This window comes from Cricetulus griseus, chromosome 4, assembly GCF_003668045.3.
Source record: "Cricetulus griseus strain 17A/GY chromosome 4, alternate assembly CriGri-PICRH-1.0, whole genome shotgun sequence".
Lineage (NCBI taxonomy): Eukaryota > Metazoa > Chordata > Mammalia > Rodentia > Cricetidae > Cricetulus > Cricetulus griseus.
In genome coordinates, this window is record NC_048597.1 from 137316484 (window position 1) to 137333286 (window position 16803).

The 16803-nt window shown below is 36.9% G+C and overlaps 1 protein-coding gene across 1 annotated transcript in view; it reads right to left on the reverse strand.

Moving 5' to 3' along the window:
* The window catches only part of Dpy19l2 (dpy-19 like 2), a 129285-nt gene that overhangs the window by 35306 nt on the left and 77176 nt on the right, over nt 1–16803 (reverse strand). The window contains exons 14-16 of the mRNA XM_027411697.2: nt 14393–14494; nt 11067–11138; nt 8628–8674 (exon numbers count right to left, since the gene is read on the reverse strand). Coding sequence (XP_027267498.1) covers nt 8628–8674; nt 11067–11138; nt 14393–14494 — 221 coding nt within the window. The remainder of the gene's footprint in view (nt 1–8627; nt 8675–11066; nt 11139–14392; nt 14495–16803) is intronic.

Consider the following 16803-nt stretch of genomic DNA (forward strand, 5'->3'; position numbering starts at 1 on the left):
TAGGAACAAAAACAAAAAAACACAAAGAATCAATGAAACAAACAGTAGCTGGTTCTTTGAAAAAAATCAATAAGATTAAGAAACACTAAGCAAAATTAACTAAAAGGCAGAAAAAGAATATCCAAATTCATAAAATTAGAGCTGAAAGAAGGAACATATCAACAGATGCCTAGGAAATCCAGAGAATCATAAGGACATATTTTTTAAAAATCTATAATCCACTACCTTGTAAAATTTAAAAGAAATGGATAATTTTCTTGACATACATACCAACTACCATAGTTAAATCAAGATCAGATAATCAATTTAAATAGACCTATAATTCCTAGTGAAACAGAAGCAGTAATCAAAAGTCTACCAACCAAAAACAAACAAAAATCCCCAGGATCAGACGGTTTTAGCACAGAATTTTCCCAGACTTTCAAATAAGAATTAATACCAATACTACTCAAATTATTCCACAAAACAGAAACAGAAGGAACATTATCCAATTCTTTTTTATGAGGCCACATTTACCCTGATATCTAAACTGCATAGAGACCCCCCCAAAGAAATAGAATCACAGACCAATTTCCCTCATAAATATGGATGCAAACATTCCCAATAAAATATTTGCAAACTAAATGCAAGAACACATCAAAAAGTTAAAGTTGTCTCTATACCTGTACTGTCTATCAAGTACATTTCCTTTCTTACCCTCCTCTATTCCTCCCATCTCAGTCCTCTTGTTCTCCTCCCGCCTCCCCTTCTTCCCTTCCCACCTCCTTCCTCTCCCCCACCCACGTGCTCTCACTTTGTTCAGGGGTTCTTGTCCCCCTCCCCTTCTTCGAGGGACTATGCAATCTTCTCTTGGGGTACTCCTTGTTTCCTAGCTCCTCTGGCAGTGTGGATTATAGACTGGTAATCCTTTGCTCTATGTCTAAAAATCATATATGAGTGAGTACATACCATGTTTGTCTTTTGTAACTGGGTTACTACACTCAGGATGGTTTCTTCTAGTTCTATCCATTTGCCTGGGAATTTCAATATTCCATTGTTTTGTTTTGTTTTGTTTTTTCTGCTGAGTAGTACTCCATTGTGTAAATGTACCACATTTTCTCTATCCATTCTTCGGTTGAGGGGCATCTAGATTGTTTCCAGGTTCTTGCTATTACAAATAATGCTGCTATGAACATAGTTGAACATATGTCCTTATTGTATGAATGTGCATTCTTTGGGTATATGCCCAAGAGAGGAATTGCTGGATCTTGAGGTAGACTGATTTCCATTCTCCTGAGAAACTGCCATACTGATTTCCAAAGTGGCTGTACAAGTTTGCACTCCCACCAGCAATGGAAGAGTGTTCCTCTTTCTCCACATCCTCTCCAGCATAGACTGTCATTATTGTTTTTTATTTTAGCCATTCTGACAGGAGTAAGATGGTATCTCAGAGTGGTTTTGAGCTGATGACTAAGGATGTTGAACACTTTTTCAAGTATCTTTCACTATTTTAGATTGCTCTGTTGAGAATTCTCTATTTAGTTCTGCACTCTACTTTTTAATTGCATTGTTTTGATGTTTTGGTGGCTAGCTTCTTGAGTTCATTGTATATTTTGGTGGTCATCCTTCTGTCAGATGTGTGGTTTGTGGATATCTTTTCCCATTCTGTGGGCTGGCGTTTTGTCTTGCTGACTGTGTCCTTTGCCTTACAGAAGCTTCTCAGTTTCAGGAGATCCCATTTATTAATTGTGGATCTCAATGTTTGTGCTACTGGTGTTATGTTCAGAAAGTGGTCTCCTGTACCAATTGGTTTGAGGGTACCACCTACCTTCTCTTCTCGGAGGTTCAGTGTGGCTAAATTTATGTTGAGGTCTTTGATCCATTTGGACTTAAGCTTTGTGCATGGCGATAGATTTGGATCTATCTGCAATCTTCTATATGTCCGAATCCAGGCACAGGGGAAATGTTAGGGGATCCATAGGGATGACCCCAACTAAGAATCCAAACAGTGATGGAGAACATGCCATTGATGACCTTCTTCTATAATGAGATTGATGTCTACCTTGGTTACCATTCCTAGAGCCTTCATCCAGTAGCTGTTGAAAACAGAAACAAGCACCCACAGCTAACCACTGAACCATACTCCCGGAATCCAGTTGTGGAGAGGAAGGAGGGATGAGCAAAGGAGTCAAGATGGTGCTGCAGAAACCCCCCAAAACAGTGGACTTCATCTAGAGAGAGCATGGAGACCCTAGTCATAAAGCTGCGGAAACAGCATTGGACCAAACCAAGCCCGAGCCAGTCTTTAACCCTAGAGCACAAATGGACTTTGGGATCCCATTCTCTATGGAGGGATACTATTACAGCCCAGATACAAGAAGGAGGGCCTAGGCCATCCCCCAAATGATATGACAGACTTTGAAGGTCCCTGGTGGAGGGCCTCACTATCCCTGGGAGGAGTTGGGGAATGGTTTGGGGGATTTGGCGGAGGAGAAGGGAATATGGGAGGATGGGAAGGAGAGGGAATGGGGCAATGGATATGTAAATATGAGTAGTAATTAAAGAATTTAAATTTAAAATTGAAAGTTCATTCACTATCATAAACTAGGCTTTACCCTGGAGATGCAGTGATGTTTCAATACATGTATACTGATAAATGTTATCCACCATATAAACAGACTAAAAGACACAAACCATATGATCATCTCATTAGATTAGAAGAAGCCTTTGACAGAAATCAAACACCCCATGAAGATAAAAGTCCTGAAGAGATTAGGGATATAAGGCACACACCTCAAGGTAATAAATGCAATTTACAGCAAGCCCACATCTAACATCAACCTAAATGGAAAGAAACTTAAAGCATTTCCACTAAAATCCAGGAGCAAGACTATGTTGTTCACTCTCTCCATACTTATTCAATATAATACTAAGTCTTAGGTCAATAAGACAACTGAAGGATAACAGGGGGATACAACTATGAAAAGAAGAAAAAGCATCTTTATTTGTAGATACATAAATGACCTTAAAATTTCTACCAGAAAATCCTACTTCTTATAAATACTTTCAACAACATAGTAGCAAGATGCCAAATTAAGCACAAAAATCAGTAGCCTTCCTATATATAAATGACAGACTGAGAAAAAAATAAACAACCTCCTTCACAATGGTCACACACACACACACACACACACACACACACACACAACTCTAGCCAAGGAAGTTCAAGTTTTAATAAACTTTAATAAATTGAAGAAAGAATCTGAAGATTTCAGAAGATGGAAAGCTCTCCCATGCTCATGGATCAATAGGACCAATGTAGTATAAATGGCCATCCTAAGAAAAGCAATCTACATATTCATTGAAATCCCCACTAATATCCTAACACAATTCTTCAGGGAACTTAAAAGGATAATTTTAAGCTTTGTATGGAAACAACCAAACAAGAAAAATCAGGATAGCTAAAACAGTCCTAAATGACAAACAAACTTAACCTTTCCTGATTTCAAGTTGTACAACAAAGTTATAGTTATTAAAAAAAAAACAGGCATGATTATCAATGAAATAAAATTGAAGGTATATACATAAATCTACATACTTATGGACACCTGTTTTTTGATAAAGAAGTCAAAAATAAGCTGGGCGTTGGTGGCGCATGCCTTTAATCCCAGCACTCGGGAGGCAGAGGCAGGCGGATCTCTGTGAGTTCGAGGCCAGCCTGGTCTACAAGAGCTAGTTCCAGGACAGCCTCCAAAGTCACAGGGAAACTCTGTCTCAAAAAACCAAAAAAAAAAAAAAAAGTCAAAAATACACACTGAAAAATGGCAGCATCTTTAACAAACAGTGCTGGTCAAACTGTATGGCTGCATATAGAAGAATGTCAATGTCAGTAGATATACACTTATCACCCTGCACAACACTCAACTCCAAATAGATCAAACTCAGCATCAGACTGGATACACTGAACTGATAGAAGAGAAATTGAGGAATAGTCTTGAACTAATTGGCATAGGAGAGGGCTTTCTGATCATAGCCCAGGCACAACAGTTAATAAATGGAAACTCAAGAAAGGGAAAAGCTTCTGTATGGCAAAGAACACCATCATTCAGACAAAGCAAAAGGATATGAAACAGGAAAACATTTTTACCAGCTACACATATGTTAGAGGGCTAAAATCCAATTTATGCAAAGAATTTAAAAAACTGAACATCAAGAAAACAAGTAACACAACTAAAAATGGGGTACAGATCTAAGCAGAGAAACCTCAAAAGATGAAACAAACATCTGATTGACATCCTTAATCACCAGGGAAAAGATAAAACAAACATATGATTGACACCCTTAATCACCAGGGAAATACAAGTTAAAACTACTTTAAGATTTCATCTTACTCCAGTCAGAATCTTCAAGATCGATAAAACAAATGATAGCTCATACTGGGGAGGATAAGAAGTAAGGGGAACACTCATGTATTCCTGGTAGGCTGCAAACTTGTACCACTGTTATGTAAATCAGTGTGATGATTCTTCAGGAAGGTGGTAATTGACCTACCACAAGATCCAACTATACAAACCACTCTTGGACATATACCCAAAGGATTCTACATCTTACTATAGAGACACTTGCTCGATCATGTTCATTGTTTCTATATTCGTAATATCCAGAAATTGTAAACAGCATGCATATCCATCAATGGATGAATGGGGAAAATATGGTACATTTACACAATAGAATATTACTGAACTATTAAAAAAATGAAGTCATGAAATTCGAAGGTAAATAGGTAGAACTAGAAAAAAAGTCATCTTGAGTGAGGTAACACAGACTCAAAAAGTCAAATATGGGTTATTATGGGAGTGTTAACTGTTAAGTCTTCAACAAGCAGGCTATATTTCATATAGTAGTAGATATATTTCACATAGTAGTTAGATATAGAGTAATAGATGGGGCAGGGTATTTCCCTAGGAAAGGGAAATAGAATAGATAGTTATGGGTGGACAGTAGATGGGGATACTGAAACAGTAAGAACAAGCAAGCAGAGAAGGGAAAAGGGGGTAAGGGAGGGAATACAGAAAGGGACCACAAAAACTAAGAGCCATTTGAAGGGTCATTGGGAAGTTTAACACAGTAGAATCTTATTGAAATATACACATGTATGAAAGAATCACAAAATAAGGAAGATAAGGCCTCAACTAGACATCTTTCATGACCAAATGCAACCTCTCATACCAGGAATGGGTTACATCTAAGTGAGTTGTTGGCCAAAGGGGTCCAAATGGAACCCCCAAACAATTCAGACTATTACCAATGTCATAGGTTGCTCTCCACAAACTGATGTTAAGGCCCTGTTGCTAAAGACCCCACCTACACAACTCCCTTAACCTGGAGAAGTCAAGCTGGTGCTTACCTAGGCACTCCATCCTGCTGACCAGTGGAAGGTACTCTGCATGCTCCCAAGGGAGAAAAGGAAACATCTACTCAGCTACAAATCCTTTCATCTACAATGGTGACCTGCCTACAAGGTATACTTGTGCAATAGTAGGACAAAGCCTGTAGGAGTAACCAACCAGTATCTGACAGGATTTAAGGCCCACTCCATGAGGTGGAACCAATCTCCAACACTGAATGGGTGGCCAAGAATCCTAGTCTAGATACCATGGGGACCTGGGGTAAAACCAAACACTACTGCTTTTCTAAAATAATGTAGCCATAAAATGACTTCTAATGACATTCTGCAATACTCATAGATCAGTGCCTTCCTCAGCCATCATCAGAGAAGCTTCCTCATGCAGTACATGAGAAGAAACACAGAGACTCACAAGTGGACAATGTGCAGAGAGTGAAAGATTTTGAAACTCTTGGTCCTAAATGGGATGTCTCCATCAAATCCTTCTACTCAGTTCAAGAGCTCAACAGAAGAGCAGGCAGAGAGTATAAGAGCAAGAGGGGATGAAGGACACAGAGGACTCAGGATTTTCTAGACACAACAGGACTGGCACACTTATGGCCTGAAGAGACTGTGAGCCTGCACAGGGCCTGCACAGGTCTGTACCAGATGGGGATCTCAGTGATGAAAAGAGAAGTGGACACATCCCCATCCCTAACCTAGATGCTATCTCCAATAGATACTCAGATACCCACTTAGAAGAATTCAGTTCTCTCCAATGGAGTCACACTGGGGAATCTAACCAATCTTAAGCCCCATGCTTATCAGTAGATAGCCAACACAAAACAAACTCAGTACCATCTTTAGAGGTTCTTTGTCTCATAATGTTTTGTCAAGATACTTTTTTTTTTTTAAGACAGGCGTTGGTGGCACATGCCTTTAATCCCAGAGGCAGAGGCAGAGGCTGAGGCAGGCAGATTTCTGTGAGTTTGATCCCAGCATGGTTTACAGATGGATTTCCAGGACAGCCTCTACAACAATACAGAGAAACCCTGTCTTGAAAAACAACAACAACAACAACAATAACAAAAAGATACTTAAACAAAAAACCTTATAGCACTTTGTGTATATATTATGGCTCCCAGTATATATGAATGTGTGTGTTTCTTGTGCTTTTTATTTGGCTCTGTTTTTCTATTTGTTTTGTCCTAATATGGTTTGTTTGTTTGTTTTTGTTTTATCTTATATTATTCTTATTTTATCTTATTATTCTTCCTTAAATACCTGTTTGTTTTCTAAGGAGAGGGGTGGATTTCTAAGAAACAGTACAGATTTGGATGGGAGAGTGTGGAAAGAATCTCATAAGAATTGTCAGAGGGAAAACTAATCAAAATATATTCATGAAAACAATCTATTTTCAAGAAACAAGCAAACAAACAACAACAACAAAACAAAACCAGAGGGTAAAAAGTATTGATTGCCTTGAGTCTCAGCTAAGACTTGGACTTCAGACTTTCATTTCACATCCAAATTATTAAAGACAACAAGCAATTGAAGACTGACAAATGTGTTTGTGTTATATGATGGTCATGAGCCAATGGGAAAAAGATAGAAGGTTATATGGTAAAACGGTTTTGTTTGGGGGGTCAAGTTGTTAAAGAGTGGAGTTGTGATGATTAATTCAAATTGCCATCTTGACAGTATTTAAAGTCACCACAGAAACAAATCTTTGGAATGCCTATGAGAGATGATCTTGATTAGGCTAACTAAAGTTGGAAAACCCCTCCTAAATGTGGGGAACACCGTAACATGGCTGGAGCCTGGAGTAATTAAAAGGAGAGAGCAGGAGGAGAACAAGCATCACCACTCTGCTTTCTGACTGAGTGTGCAGTGCTCCACTGCCTGCTCCTGTGGCCATGATGGACAGTGGTCCCTGGAAAATTAGGTAAAATAAACCATCCCTTCCTTATGTTATTTTTGTCAGAGTATTTTGTCACAGCAAAGAGACAAGTGACAAATACAGTGATCTCTGTGTACAACAGGAAAATATCTGAGAAATTTTCAACGGTTTTCATTTTGAGATATATTATACTTATAACCAACAAACAAACACAGAATGCTGGAAAGTTTTATATAGTTGTGACTGTATAGACATTTCAAAGTTCACTTATAAAATTATTATGAATTTGTGCCCTGCTTCAAATTATATGGCATGAATACTATGTATAAAAGTTTATTGTCTGAGAAGAAATAAATCACTAAGAAGAAATATAATAAACAGACCTTGAAAAAGACATAAAACTTCACTGTCAGCTATGTAGTTGATACAAAATTATTCTGAATTACTGCCTTCCACCCATTTGCCCCCCACAAATCTTTTTTCCCACATTTCATCTCTTTGCAAGTATACGAGGACACTTTTCACACCCCTGTCAATTATGGTTCCTACAGTGAAATGTGCCACATCCCTTCAGGCATTTGTCATAGAAGGGATTATCAAGGACACTTTTTAAAATGTCATGACACACTTCTCCATCTTTCATCTGACACACACACCCTGTTTTGGAAATAATTGCAGCAAATGCACTCAGCATCTTATATTAGCTTCTCTGGCAACCATACAAATCTGCTAATGAGGCTGGAGAAGACACTCAGCACTGTTGGAAACATTTTTCTGTCAATAAACTACCCCCAAAATAAAAGACATTAAATAAAATTAAATGATATAACTATTAGTAGTTTGAAACAACATTTCTTCAGGAGGCATTTTTCTCAACTATGTTCGAGAAGAATTATATTACATTTCATTGGCTCCAGTCTGTGCCTTGAGTCTAGCAATTTTATTGAATGCACTAAAAAAATGTGATACAACAATTATTTTTTAAAAATAAATTTGGTAAAACATTTAACATTTAATAAATACTTAGAAATATAACAATTATTTCTTTTCTGAAAATTAAAAATTAGATGGCTCAAATAAAACAGCCTATTCCTGCTTATGAACTTTGAACTCTCATGATATATATGAAAAATAAGTGTTTAAAACAAGCTATTTCAAAATATAAATATCTCTAAAGCAATTTTGAATATATAGTCTAAATCCATAAGAGTAATATTTTTAAAAGAAAAAACTAAATTTGTTTCTTATTTCCTTTGTTAATCATAATTTTAAAGTAAACAATCATTTGAAAAATTATCAATATTTTAATGTTACTTAATAATGAACATGGTGTGATTTTTAAATCAACCGTGAAAGGATTACCTTAAATAAGTGTTTGTACACAAGACACATAAGATATCACGAACAACCTGTAAATAGAATCAATCGATGTAACTTCTCTATGACAAACTGAAACTCTGGCTCATTGTTATAAACCACCCATACCAAGAAGTTTCTTTTCCTTTGCTTTGGTATTTTTAGATATAAATGTCTCCCTGGCCTGGATTGGCCTAGAGCTGGTGATAAGCGTGTGCCTTGGGATCCTGAGATTATAGGTATTACCATGGAAATCATCTTCTTTAAAGTTAAATTAGCATCTCTGAAATAGTTCACTCCCAGCTTTAAATCCTACTTTTTTTTTTCTTGGTTTTTCAAGACAGGGTTTCTCTGTGTAACTTTGGAGCCTATCCTGGCACTCGCTCTGGAGACCAGGCTGGCCTTGAACTCACAGAGCTATGCCTGCCTCTGCCTCCCAAGTGCTGGGATTAAAGGCATGCGCCACCAACGCCCGGCCTAAATCATACTTTTAAGATAACAACTTTCTGGTGTATTCAGTAGTAGTTGTAGAATAAATCTTATATCTAGTTCAGCTCACTGAAGTGCTTAGCTTTCTTAATGTGAAAAGCTACTTACTGGTACTTAAATTATATTTTAGATGGTCAGGGGTGGAAGACAAATTATCTAAAAGAAGGGAGCCTCTATCATGTACTTTAGAAAATTTTAGCCTCCACATCCCCTTTCCTCTTGTTCCTCCTCTTCCCCACTCATCTGAATTCCTGTTTTACTTAAGTTCTAGGTAATTATTAAGTAAGTTATTGATTCATCTGTTTCTTGACTGCCCTTCAATCCAAAGTAGTTGCTGTAAGAGGATTATCAGTTCTCACAAGAAGGTACCGGATGATGGAGAGGGAAGCAGGAAAAGAAAAGGGGAAATGCATAAGCTAAGCTGGACCACAAAGGATCTACCACACAAACCAAAAAAACATCTATGGATTCCTAAAAGTTTGTACTTCATAGAATTGTAGCCTATAACCCAATATTTATGCTTTCTCAGTAGAGTCTTATTACATATGTCAACTTTATTCTATAAGTTATTTTATATAAGCAAAAATCTAAATGAACATCAGCTATATCCATAAAGTGAAAAATAAAAATAAGCCATACAGGGCAAAGAAAGAATCAAGAGTTGACCAGGATGCAGAAAGGAATGGAGCTTTAGTGGCTACAGGTGTGTGTGTGTGTGTGTGTGTGTGTGTGTGTGTGTGTGTGTGTGTACACATGTGTGTTTATGTACACACCAGTTTAATCTGTGCAGTATTTGGATGATAATAAAATATTTGAGAGTACCTGTGCTTGTTTTTTTTTAAAAAAAAAAGTATATCTAGTTATCTTTGCTACACTGGATGGATCTTCAATCAACAGTTACTTCATGCCTTAGCCCCCAAGCTTAAATTGAACCTGGCAAGAATGCCATGGTTTAGTTTGATGGAGTACAAACAGGCACTGTAAAATATCTCAGCTTTGAGATTGGGTGGGACAAGGCATAGAAGAACAGTGACTTTGTTGTCATCTAGCCCATTCCTCTTCTCCTTTGTCCTGACTGCCACAAGTGGAAAGGAGCTAAGCGAGGTATAAACACAGAAGTGTAGACTTGGAGAGTGGTGCCTTTTTTATTCAAATGACTACTCGTGTTCTGTGCTGAAACATGGGGATAAGAAATGGGACATAGGAACTACATGGAGAAGACATGCAATTTGTAACTTTAAATATAGAAAACTCTTTCAACTGGATCACAACTAGGATTGTGAGTGAGGAATCATATTATGTTCTGCTGAATAGGACAAGATAAACATAGGTTGACTTAAGTTACTACTAAGAATATAAATAAAGATAGCCCAAATTTCTAAAAGCAACCACAAGGATTTCTGTCATTAGAGTCTTAAACTGTGAAAATATGCTAGTGAAATTTTAAAAATAGTTTCTTTTAACATGGTATGGTGTTCTGATATAAACATAGTATCTGTGTAAGGAATGGGTTTTTTGTTGTTTTTGTGACTGTGCAAAATTTTCCTATGAACAATTACTCAATATAGATGAAGACTTCTTTGACTTTGTTTTACACTCATCATTCTTCTTTTCACTCATGGCATGAGAAAATTTTTATTCTTTAGCTACTTGTGAGTGTTTCACACCCAGTACCTGGGAATTGTCTGAGAGTGGCCATGTTTTTCTTGTCCGTCATATCTTCAAGTATATGCAATTCTTTTTATATAGTCAGTGATTGGCAAAATCACCTTTGAAATGATAAAGTGTCTTTAATAATCTGATTTTAAAATATAATACCAAAAAGACACAAATGAAAATATTTAGACAGATAAAAAGAATCCAACCTAAAAGTAAGAAGGAATGAATTTGAGCATTTAGCATTAATCCACTGTAGCTCTTATCTTGAACCCACAAAAGTGATAAATCTTCACGTACCTTTTTAAAGATAAAATACGTAATCACTATAATAAGTGGAAGCAATAATGTCTTTGTGTATCTCAATGGAGTCTGAAATATAGCAAATGATTCAAAATGGTTAATTATAAAATTTAACTTTGAAGCAGTAAATACATCAAATTGAGTGTTATAATGGTATTTACTAAACATTGAATTTCCTTGTCTCTAACAAAATATATGCATATCAATTTTTCCAGTCTAGTGTAAGAATGAAATTATTAAAGTGGCTATAAAAAGCATCCCAATGAAGACAGCAGCCTAGAAGCTGCTCTATGACTGGCTTAAGGGGTCAGCTTTAGAAATAATAGGCTCTACTCCAAAGACAGAGAGGAACTTCAGAAATTCACAAAGGTAATGAAAGACCAGCTGAAAAGTGCTAAGAAGATTGTCATTTTATATGATGAATAAGAATGGTTCCCATAGGTTCATTGAATGCTTAGTCATTGGGGAGTGACATTATTTCAAAGGATTAGATGTTTGTTTAAGAAAGTGTGTCATGAGTGGGTGGGTTTTGAGAGTTCAAAAGCCCAAGCCAGGTCCCAGTGCCTCGCTCTCTCTTCCTGCTGCCTGTGGATCTGGATGTAGAACTCTCAGCTAGTTCTCCAGCACCAAGTCAGCCTGCCTGCTGCCAGGCTTCCTGTCATGCTTCCCATCATGACGATCGATAATGAACTAAACCTCTGAAATTGTAAGCAGGCCCCAATTAAATATTTCTTATATAAGAGTTTGAGGTGGTGGTCTTGGTGTATTTTCATAGCAATAGAACACCGACTAGCACAATGTACCAAAAATTAACTTCAACTTTGTGGCTAGCTGGTAGGGGAAGGGGAAGAAAAAGCCCCATCCAAAATGAAAGCCAGCTGACCTGGCTTTAAGAAAATGACTGGCAGTCCTACCCTCCAGAAAAGCCCTCAGCCCTCACATGATTCAAGTATCAGATCTGAAGCTCTGTAATTGCTACAAGGAAATATAAATAAACATTTTGATACAGCGGCATAGGCAAGGACTTTTAAAAAGGATTCCAGTAGCAAAGGAAATAATCCCAAGAATTAACAGAAGGGTATGCAAAATTGAAAAGCTTCTACATTACAGAGGTAACAATTGTCAGAGCAGGCAGCAGTTTTGTATCAAATTATATCAAGTACTTCAAAGAAAAACCCCAAAATATCCAACCAATAAATGAACTGAAAACTGAATAGATAGTTCTCCAAAAGAAGTGAAAAAAATGACAATGAACATTTGAAAAGGGGGCTCATATTTATATTCTTAGCCATCTGACACCAGTCAGAATACCTAGCATCAAGAAAAATTCTGGCAAAGTTATAGAGAAGGAGGAACCTACTGATGGCATGTAAATTGGAACAGCCACTATAAAAACTAACATAGATATTTCTCAAATACCTGAAGGTAGAACTACCAAACGACCAGTACATCACATCTGTGGCATACCCAAAGAACTCTGAGCCAAGCTATCATAGAGATACAAGCACATCCATGCCTATTGTTCCACTGATTACAAGAAAGGGAACAAGACTAGGTTTATATCAACAGATGGATGGATAAAAATTATGTTATGCTCATACAAAGTGGAATTTTATTCAGTAATAAAGAAAAATGAAATCATGACATTTTCGAGAAGATGAATTATGTGGTAAATAATTTCTCTCAGAAAATATTGGTGTGTGTGTGTGTGTGTGTGTGTGTGTGTGTGTGTGTGTGTGTGTTTATCTGTGTTAGAAAGAAGAAAAGGGACTATGGTAGGGAAAGGATGTATTTTGTAGGAGGAGGGGAAGATTTAATGGAATATTTGTGTCATGCAAATAGAGGAACTTAGAATTTTCCAGAGGAAGGGGCCAGTAACAGTGGGCCAGGGACCACAGAGCCACAGAGTAGAGCAGTGAGTGAGGTGATGAATAAGAAAAAATATTATGAACTACATATATATAGATGTAGCGAGAGTTATATATATATATATATATATATATATATATATATATTTTTAAAGTCTATGGTTAAAGCCATTATTTTATCTTAATTTGATAATTAACTAAAAAATTAATAGGCAAAAAATTATTCATAAAAACTACAAACCTAGATTAGGTTATGTCTACATTTTCCTTTCTTTTTGGTGATATTTTTCTATATATGAATAACAATAGGTTTTACATGTATGTTAATAAGTCCAGATACAGTCTCATTTTCTATAATGATAAGTTCTATTCTTTTCATTACTGTTTCTTGAGCTAAGAAGAAAGTTCATCAGGGTAACTATAGAAAGTAGAGAGAGTATGCAAGTGTCACCACGCAGACAGTTCTCCAGACCAATTCTGATATGAACTCACTTGCCATGTACTAATTATATCTACCTATTGTTTATGCAAGAAACAAGTCTTTTTTCCTCTCTGAAGTTCTACTGTGACCTGCCTAATAGAGGATTAGTTGTCAACAACAGTTTCTGAGTTAAAGGTTAAGAAATGATAAGATTTCATTATTATGTTTATTTAGAATTAATAGGTATTAGGCAAGGACAGATCCAAAGACAACATTTTTATAGTTTAAGAAGAAAAATTAAGCCTCATATTGAGGAAGTACACAGCATTGGGGGGGTGGTTCAAGGACCCATTAGAGCTAATGTGCTTAGTTTGCTCCCCACTGTAAATGAAAGAATTATATGGCTCCTGTCCTTTTAGTCTATGATTTTACAGCAAAACAATGCTTTAACACTTATGAGCTTGAGCTTTTTTAAAAAATTCTTTAATTACTACTCATATTTACATATCCATCCCCCCCACTCCCTTGCTCTCCCATCAAAAGGTGAATGGCATGTCATTCTATAACTTAAATTGTATTTGTTCACTAAGATTCACTTGTAGTTTGCCTACAAAATAACCTGTCACAAGTTTTTGTAATATTTAGGGCAATAATGCAATCAGACTGAATTTTTTAGAAAAAAAAAAAGAATTCACATTTCATTTTCCTAACTGGTTTCTCAGTGGCCTCAATTACTCAAAGCAATTTTTTGTAATAGCAGTGGTTAATTTGATCAAACATTTAATCTCAATTAACTGATTTAACCATCATCTAACCATTATCTACAGTTCTTTTAGATCCATAGTATTGGGTATTGATTTTATAGCTAAAATTGTTGATGTATGCCACATCGCTAGTAAACGCTACAGGAAAACAGAATAAGCTGAGTGTTTCCAAGTACAAAATTTGTTTTGTTTTTTCAAACTAAATAGAAAACTGGCAAAGAACAAAATCATTTTATGTGCAGAGAAGGCAAAATAGAGAAACATTCATACCGCTTGTTCCATGAAGTCAAATTCAGGAGCACAGGTGTATATTAAGGTATCAAAATCTGTGTACCTTAAGATTCTGGCTGCTATAAGGTCACTCAGACGAATCTGGAAAAAGTAAAGCAAAATGAATGAAAATTATATAAATGATAAAGCCAGTAATTAATAAATGATATTGCCCAAGTGTAACAGAGTAGATTAATCCAGGATACAGAGACATGCCTCAGAATCAAAAAGCAAATGCAGAGAACTGAGTGTATTCAGTGATGGTGTATCAAGACTACTGAAAATAAGAATATTGAGTGTGCTGGTTAATTTTTATCAACTTGATGTAAACTAGAGTCTTTTAGAAAGAAAGAAGCACACTTGAGGAATTTCTTCTGTCAGATTGTCCTGTAGGCATATCTAGGGTGAAAAATCAATGACAGATATAGAAGGGTCTAGCCTATCATGGGTAGTGCTAACCCCAGGACTTTGGGTTGGAGAAGAAAGCAAGATGAGGAATCCATGGGTCACAAACAAGTAAGAAGTGTCCCTCCTTAGTCTCTGCTTCAGTTCCTGCCTCCAGGTTCCTTACTGAGCTTCTTCCCTGAACTTCCTCAGTTATGAACTGTGACATGGAAACTAGATTAAATCTTTACTCCCCAAGTTGTTTTCATTGATGTTTTATAACAACAACAGAAAACAGTGACATGACCATCACTGGCATAAACAATCACTTTCCCATTGGAATTAAGTCCCACTCCAGGAGATGCAACCCATACCTGGCACCATTATCAGTTCAAGAACCTATGGCTAGAGAAGCCATCTACCCAAGGGGTGATCCTACTACTGTTATTACACTACCAAATGAGCATAGTATTAAACTTTCTCCTTATGGCTTATGGTTATACCCATAGAGCAAGGTATCTCTAACCCTCAACTGAAATACTTCTTTTTTGCAGTAAATAGTGATTGACACAGAGACCCACACTATCTGAGGAGCAGATAATAAGAAACTGCAGAATACTCAGTCCTCCAAAGGTTTAGGTATCATTATGAAAGGTGGTACAAAGTGTAATAGCCAGAAGAGGTTGATAACTAGAGGTAGCTGCACATACGTACCAACAGCAGTTGTGACATGACATACAAACCTTGTGCAAGACCAAGTCTGACCAAATCCCAGCATGGACAGGGGAACTGGTTACATAACCCCATACCTGGCCAAGAAGTGACTGCAAACTATTAGCTTCTGGGAGACAGACAAATAATTTTTTCTTTCTTTTTTTCCTTTCTTGTTTTTTTTTTGGGGGGGTAGATTGAGACAGGGTTTCTCTGTGTAGCTCTGGCTGTCCTGAATTTGGTAAACTGGGATAACCTTGAATGCAGAGATCCATCTGCCTCCTCAGAGCTGGGATTAAAGACCTGCACTACCACGACCCAGCTATGATAGTTTTTAAATTAACTTTTATTTAAATTAAAAATAATCTATTGATCCAACACACCCAGAGACTTCAAAGTCTCTGGTACCAATCCTATGTCCATCACTGGACTAGGGAGGCTAGAGGCTGTTTCCAGTCTGACTTCTGATGTCCTCCTCAGGGACACCTGAGGCCGGGGAACTGCTCACTGGATCAGAATTCGGCAGGATCCAACACACCCAAGGACTGCAAAAGACCCAGTACCATTCTTGCCTCCATTCACGAGAAGGGGACAGGCATCAGATTATTGGATCTGTTTGCATCTAACAGAAGGGAAGCTTGGTCCATACATACCAGGAGATGAAGAGACTCCTGCTACACCCTCCAGAAGAAAGGATGAGAAGAGGACAATGTAAAAGTACATTCAACAACAGAAAACCCAATTTGACACCACCGGAGACTAGGGACGCTACAACAGCAAGACCAGAACATCACAATGTAGATGAAGCAGAAGAGAATGACCTTAAAAACATCTTCATGAAAATGATAAATGGCTTCAAAGAGAATATGAGAAAATCCCTTAAAGAAATAGAAGAAAAAAAAAAACAAAAATACAAGATATCAAGAAATCTTTTAAGGAAACAATTCAAGACCTAAAAACTGAAATAGACACAATAAAGAAAGCACAATCTAAAGGAATGCTGGAAATAGAAAAGCTGAGTAAGTGATCAGGAACTACAGAGGCAAGCATAACCAACAGAATACAAGAGATGGAAGAGGGAAACTCAGAAGTTGAAGATACACTAGCAGAAATAGACTCATCAACCAAAGAAAATCTTAAGTCCAACAAATCCCTAACATGAAATATCCAGTAAATATGGGAAACCATGAAAAGACCAAACCTAAGAATAATAGGTATAGAAGAAGGTCAAGAAATCCAACTCAAAGAAGAAGAAAATATATTCAACAAAATCATAGAAGAAAATTTTCCCAATCTAAAGAAAGACATGCCAATGA